This window comes from Ailuropoda melanoleuca, chromosome 8 (genome assembly GCF_002007445.2).
Source record: "Ailuropoda melanoleuca isolate Jingjing chromosome 8, ASM200744v2, whole genome shotgun sequence".
NCBI lineage: Eukaryota > Metazoa > Chordata > Mammalia > Carnivora > Ursidae > Ailuropoda > Ailuropoda melanoleuca.
Window position 1 is genome coordinate 10,236,806 of NC_048225.1, and position 7,250 is coordinate 10,244,055.

At 48.9% G+C, this 7,250-nt stretch overlaps 1 protein-coding gene and 1 non-coding gene across 2 annotated transcripts in view; both read left to right on the forward strand.

The window, feature by feature from the left end:
* The window catches only part of HTR3B (5-hydroxytryptamine receptor 3B), a 34,822-nt gene extending 28,499 nt beyond the window's left edge, over nt 1–6,323 (forward strand). Inside the window, exons 7-9 of the mRNA XM_019809146.2 lie at nt 4,064–4,274; nt 4,412–4,594; nt 5,526–6,323. Of these exons, the coding sequence (XP_019664705.1) occupies nt 4,064–4,274; nt 4,412–4,594; nt 5,526–5,761 (630 nt within the window). The 3' untranslated portion in view covers nt 5,762–6,323. The remainder of the gene's footprint in view (nt 1–4,063; nt 4,275–4,411; nt 4,595–5,525) is intronic.
* Nucleotides 4,967–5,070, forward strand: LOC117803577. Its single transcript, XR_004627526.1, has one exon. It is a non-coding gene; the product is annotated as a U6 spliceosomal RNA (small nuclear RNA).
* Nucleotides 6,324–7,250: the final 927 nt, after the last annotated feature.

Here is a 7,250-nt window from a genome sequence, read left to right on the forward strand (position 1 = left end):
CTCTGACCCTCTGGTTCCCCAAAATTCATGTCCATCTCATGTGTAAAATGCACTCACCCTATCCCAACATCCCTAAATGTCTTAACCCATTTCAGCACCAACTCTGAGGCCGAAATACAATCTAAATATAAACTCAGAAGGTCCCACATCTCATCATCTAAATGGGTGTGATCCATTATGGGGCAAACTTCCTTCCCATCTGCAGACTCTAAAACATCCAACCACCAGAGTCTGATGGCTGATTTCATGGGCTGGAGAAGGGTAGAAACCTATCCTATGAACGTTCTAATTCCAGGATTTTAAAAAGTGCCTGACATTCTGTTCATGCTCAATTAATGTTCCTTGAACAAGAGACTAAAGGGATTTGAGGATCAAACGGGATATGAAAACAAACCATTTCTGAAAGCTATGTGATAAATTTGAGAATTTCTTTAGGCTGCACTGGGCTTGTAGAGAAAATTAGTCTAGTCCATAAGTAATATTGCTCCTAAATCAACCTAAATAAAAAGGAAGGTCCTTTGTTCTTGAAGAAAACCAAAGAGAGGGCTTATCTAGCTTTATAATTGTATAAGCCAAACATAGGCAGGGGAGATTGCGGCTTTATGTTACAGCAGAGCTAATCCTAATCGTCTACCCTTTTAGTACATGCTCTTTTTTTTTTTTTTTAAAGATTTTATTTATTCGACAGAGATAGAGACAGCCAGCGAGAGAGGGAACACNGTCTACCCTTTTAGTACATGCTCTTTTTTTTTTTTTTAAAGATTTTATTTATTCGACAGAGATAGAGACAGCCAGCGAGAGAGGGAACACAAGCAGGGGGAGAGAGGAAGAAGCAGGCTCATAGCGGAGGAGCCTGACGTGGGGCTCGATCCCATAACGCCGGGATCACGCCCTGAGCCGAAGGCAGACGCTTAACCGCTGTGCCACCCAGGCGCCCCTGCATGTTCTGCTTCTACTTTCAGCTACTGTTGATTTCCGGGGACAGATATCCTCCTGACAGGACTGGCTACATGGTTGGTGGGGCCCGGTACAAAGTGAAAATGTGGGGCTCCCTGTTCACAAATTACGAGTTTCAAAATGGCACAGACAGAGCACGAAACCAAGAGCCAGGCCCTTCTAAGTGCCAGGCCCTGCGTAACTTCCCAAGCTGTATGCCCACGAAGCCAGCCTGCCTCCCAGCCTCTGGGCTCTTGCCACACCTCCCCCCTGTCACCTGGGGGGGGCACACGGTCTGATAAGACTGGGGAGCCGTCTTTGGTTCTGGCCCAGGTTTATGTTCACTCTCTACACCAGACTCCGGGTAGAAAGGACCCACCCAAGCATGTGTAGGCACACGGGAGTGTTATTTAGAGCACCGTAGCCGGTCCCAATCATTGCTAAGATGCTCAGCAACCAAAGGTCAGGTGCTTTTTAATTTTTTAAAAAAAATTATAAAAAGGTTTATTTGTTTATTTTGGAGGGAGAGAGAGAGGAGGGGCCGAGGGAGAGGAAGAGAGAGAATCCCCAGCAGATCCCACACCCAGCACAGAGCCCGACGCGGGGCCTGATCCTGCGACACTGAGATCAAGTCCTGAGCCGAAACCAAGAGTTAGACACTCAACCGACTACACCATCCAGGCTCCCCAGTAAAGTGCTTTTTTGAAAAAGGAAAATCAAGCCATGCAGCTGGGATCACTTAAACTAGCACACACGAGCACTTAGAATTGAGGGGCCCTGGAGCTCAAGTCCCTTGACTCTAAGTCTGGCCATTTCTGCTTAACAGCCCTGCGTACTTGGACTTGCTTTAGGGTGGTGTTCTTACACTTCTAATCCTCTTCGTGTTGTATCTGCCGTAAAGTCTCTAGGGAAGTTTTCCCACTTCTAGACTCTAGAGACAGCAGGCTGGATCGCCCCCCACCACCCGACGTAGCCCGGGCCGGGTGCACTGCACAACACCCCTGTGGACTCTGACCATTTGGCCCCCTTCTTCCCGCCCCCAGCTAACCAAGCCATCTCTGTCATTGCATGACAAAGACAGCCTGAGAGGCACAGGTTGACGACAGTCATTTGGTGGTTGTTTTTCTTGTTGACTGCGCTTTGGTAGAAATGTGTTTTAACCAAATTATTACAAAGCATGAGTGTTGCTCTCGTTTAGATATTTGCAGCCAATTATGCTTAATGTGAAAGACAATAGCCAGACTACAATCCTCTAGATGGCTCTGGCCTGCCAAGCTCCACTGAGTCGGGATATGCTCCCAGACCCAACGGCTGGGGGCCCCTGTTCTCTTCCGCAAGGTGGTAGATGTCTGGTCTGGCCCAGCCATGCTCTTCCCCACCACCTTCTCCTCCCTGCCTGGCCTCTGCCTGGGCTCCTTCTATGTGCATGCCTTGCAGAGCGGGAGACAGAGCCGAGGGAGAAGAACCTTGAACTCAGCTCAGCTGTCTGCTCAGACCAAGAGTTGTAGCTATGCTGTGGCAGAAGAGAACACTGGGCTTGGAATCAGATGGGCACAGCCCAGCTCTGCCACTTACTCAACTTACTTGAGGAGCCGAGCTTTGTTTTTAAGAATCTAGAGTGGGGGTGTTCTATTACCTGCCAACAAGCTCACAGTGAGAATTAAATAACCCACGTCATATGTGCAAAATCATCTCGCACATTATCTGACAAATAGAAAGCATTCAATCATTTGGTAGATCAGAGAAATGGGACACTTCAGACATTATTTTGTTCCCAGATCCAACAGCAAAGGGTTCAGAACATTCATTTTTTTCAGTAAGCATTACTGAATACCCACTATAAGATAGGTATTTTTGGCCCCATGAGGAATTTTTTTAATCATTGGTGTTCTTGCCCTCAAAGTGTCAGGGGAAAGCAGTCCTGTCATTCCCTGATGAAAATAGTTCGTGTTGATTAAAGACACTTCCTATCACCATCCCAGAGAAGAGAGGTGTACAAAAATGGCAATAACACAGCAACTTTTTGAGTCTCCAGTTCCCAGCTACAAAAGCCACTCAGCAGCTCTGTTTGCCCAGCCATCCTTCAGGGCGTCTTCAGCTGTCCCCCCACTTAGATCCACTTTGCCCCTTCTCCTGCTCTGTGCTCCTGGAGGTGTGCCATGGCCTCACCCATGGGAAGAGGGGATGGAATGGCAGCAGGTTGGAGAGAGAGAGAGTGAGTAGGGTGCGTATCTCTCCATTTTTCTCCGTGTGGAGTCACCACCAGGCTGGCTGTGCCCCAAAGAGGGAGGAGGAGCCACAGCTCTGTGAGGTGGCCTCCTCTACCCGGTTTCCTCTCCTCGGTCACCACCAGGCTGGCTGTGCCCCAAAGAGGGAGGAGGAGCCACAGCTCTGTGAGGTGGCCTCCTCTACCCGGTTTCCTCTCCTCGGATTCTAATCACATTCTCAGCCCTGGGCCCCTTCAGGACTCAAGGTAGGGACAGCTCACCCAGTCCTCCCAAATATCTAGGGCGCTGCCCTCTGCCTGCCCGAACCTTGTCTGAGGTCTCTTTGCCAAGCGCTCCTCAGATTTCCCAGGGGTGCCATTTGTTCCTGCCCAGACTCTGACAGATACACAGGTGCTGAGACGCTCTCATTCCACAGAGGAGGACAGGCTCAGCCAAACACAGTACAATATGTTGTATAAGTGGCATAAGAAGAAAGATTTTAGAGTAAGACCTGGATTCAAAACAGTTTCTCTGTGTGAGTTTGAATAAGCTGTTTAATTTCTGTGAACCTCTGTTTCTTTGTCTGTAGAATGGAGATAATAATGACCAGCCCTTTGAATAGGTGTGAGTATTGAACAGGACAGGGCACAGAAGACACGTAGGCTATTGCCTGGCATACAGCAAGCGCCAAATAAATAGACACTTCTTACCATAATTAGTAATGTGAGTTCCACATAAAAGCTTAAAGGTGTGGGTTTTTTTTTCTATTTTCTAAACCACAAATAATCTTTTTCTAAACTACATAGTCTTTTCACATTATGCAAAAACGTTGGGACATCAGGAAGTGTTCTGGAACAGACCATGGGTTCTAGTCCCTCAGCGCAGACCCTCTTTTCAGTGGATGCCTTGTCCCCGGCCAGGTGGTGATTCGCAGGCGCCCGCTGGTCTACATTGTGAGCCTGCTGATTCCCAGCATCTTCCTAATGCTCGTGGACCTGGGGAGCTTCTACCTACCACCCACCTGCCGTGCCAGGATTGTGTTCAAGACCAGCGTGCTGGTGGGCTACACTGTCTTCAGGGTCAACATGTCTGATGAGATGCCAAGGAGTGCACTGAGCACCCCTCTGATTGGTAAGCAGCCTTGGGGACCGCAGACATCCATCTTCTGTGACTCCTGTCACAGAGCTGATGTTGCATTTCAGATTCTGGGGCAGGGGGAGGCCCCAGACACGGTGGCTGATTACACCTGCTCTGGTTCCTTCCCTCAGGAGTCTTCTTCACGGTGTGCATGGCCTTGCTGGTTATCAGCTTATTTACGTCCATCCTGTTGGTCAGACTCCTCCATGATGAGTGGAGCATCGGGCAGGAGCGGCCCCTCTTGTGCTTTCAAGGGGACACTGATGCTGATGGGCCTAGAGTAGATCCCAGAGCCCAGCTTGCTGGGATAGCAGGTTTGTGAGAAGCCTCGAGGTCCCTACCCTGTCTTGTTTGATCGCTCACTCTCCACACCAATTCCTGTTGGTGGAGCACCAGGCCATGTGTCCCACTGTGTGAAAAATTTCCAGCACTTGCTTCTGAGCCTCTGAGCTGCATTTGATACTACCTCTCTGGAGACCTGCTGACTCTCCAGAAAGCCTCACTTTCATTTAGAGCTCAGGCCCTCAGTTGACTTTGCTTGTTTTTGTTTGTGTTTTCCAGTTTTAGCCAGTTAGCTGAAGTGACTAAGGATTGGCTCTGGATAATAGAGTACCTGTGTGTGTGCACATGCTTGTATATATTTGGGTTCCTGTTGCCTAATGTGAACAAGTCTATGAATCCTCCCAGTGCTCACTTTGGCAGCACCGACACTAAAACTGAAACAACTCAGAGGTTAGCATGGCCCCTGCGCAAGGATAGGAGGCAAACTTGTGAAGCGTTCTGTATTTTTACTGTATACTTGAAAGTTGCCAAAGAGAGTGTATCCTAGAAGTTCTCATCACAAGAAAATGTGTGCTGGTGGAGGTTAACCAGACTTACTCTGGTGATCATATATATATATATATATATATGATACATTATGCTGTACACCTGAAACATATACATAAATTATATCGCAACTAAACAAAAATAACACAGCTCCCATGGAGTCAGTGGGGCTGGCCCCCAGCTCAGAGTATCTCCTGGGTGGATCTAGCCTAGACAGCCCTCCTGCACGAACCAGCTCTGCCACGCTCTGCACAGCATCCTTGAGCACAGCCCTGCCTCCTCCCTAGCCCAACCCAATCCACTTCCCCCTTTTGCCTACAAACCTTCCTTGTAGGCTGAGGCCATCGGCTCCAGTGGGAAGTCCAGGGGGCCTCAGGAACCCCCCACTCACCTAGGATGTTTTCCTCTCTGATGCAGAGCCCTCCATCTGTCAAGAGCACCAGGTCCAGCCAGGGACCCTGCAGGAAGTCTGGCTGGAGCTTAAGTCCATCGGCACCTACTTCCAGACTTGGGAGCAGGCAGACCAGCAGGAGGTTAAGTGGCTGGCCCTCCTGGAACGTTTTGACCGACTGCTCTTTCAAGCCTACACCATCGTGCTGGGACTCTATACCGTCACCCTGAGCTCCCTCTGGGCTCTGTGGGGCAGCTCGTGAACAGCGGTGGCTGCTGCTCTCTTAGCACTTGGGGCAGGCTGGCGCATCTTGTCAGGGCTGGAGAGGGAGGCACGGTGGGTTAAAAAGCTCCTCACCTTTTATTGCTCTTGTCCTTCAGTGCAGGTGCTCACACTTGAGGAAGTACTGAGTGACCCAGGATTAGGCATTCATGATGAAAATGTCCGGACATCTCAAGGTATACAGTGAAAAGGAAGCCTACCTTCTTGTTCCAGTTCACTCCCCCAAAGTGACCACCATTAGCAATCTCCTTCAGAACATTTCTAGGTACATCACATACATGTATGTTGAGAGGTGGTGGTTGTTGTTTTTTCTTCTTTTTAAGTGTAAGATCACTTCAACCCCCAGTTCGATCTTGGTCATTCAGTCAACCATTCAAAATGTTTACTGAGTGTCAGTTAAGTCCTAGGTATTATGTGAGGCACACCAGAGAATACAAAATACGTCGGTCACAGACGATTCTTCCCTTGACTTGATTCACAAGGTCACCTTGCACAAAGCAGAATGCAAGATTTGCACCACATGTGTGTCCTGAAGCTCTCGTTCCCACTGTTGCCCATGAGCGCCTCTTCCCCTGCACCGCATCGCTGCTGGAGGGAAGCTGGGTACCGACCTCTCAGACCCAATCAACACAACATTTAGTCAGCACACACCATGTGTAGGGCACCGAGCGGTGGGATAGGCTTCATGCATGGCCCTTGGGTTCAAGGAGATTATAATCCACTATCCTTGCTTTAGTCAGCTACGGCTTCCATAACAAAACACTACAGACTCCAAGGCTTAAACAGAAATGTCTTTTCTCCCTGCTCTGGAGGCTGGAAGTCTGGATCAACGTGTCAGCAGCATTGGTTTCTTCTGAGGCCTCTGTCCTTGGCCCACAGATGGCTGCCTTGTCCCTGAGTCCTCTCATGGCCTTCCCTCTGCTCACGTTCATGTCTGTGTCTGAATTCCTCTTCTCAGGACACCAACTCTATTGGATTAGGGCCCACATTAACAACCTTATTTAACCTGAATCGCCTCTTTAAAGGCCCTACTCCGGATATGCATTCTGAGACACTGGAGGTTAGGATTTCAACATGAATTTGGGGGTGGGTAACACAATTCAGCCCATACAACTCACTACTCACATGACTGTGGACACTTGGCTAGTCCAAAGTCTACAGGTAGGCTGGGACCCAGGGAATAGTTACAGTTTGAGTCGAAAGCAGAGGCGGGAGTGTCTGCGGGCAGAATTCCCACTTATTCTAGGAAGCCATTGCTTTCCTATGGAGGCTTTCAACTGATTGGATGAGGCCCATCCACATTCTGGAGGGAAATCTGTTTTACTGAAGTCCACTGATTTAAATGCTAATCTCGTATAAAAAAATACCTTCACAGAAACATCTAGAATAGTGTTTGACCAAATATCTGGGTCCTGTGGCCCAGCCAAGTTCACACACAGAACTAACCATCACAGTCCCAGTGGCCCCAT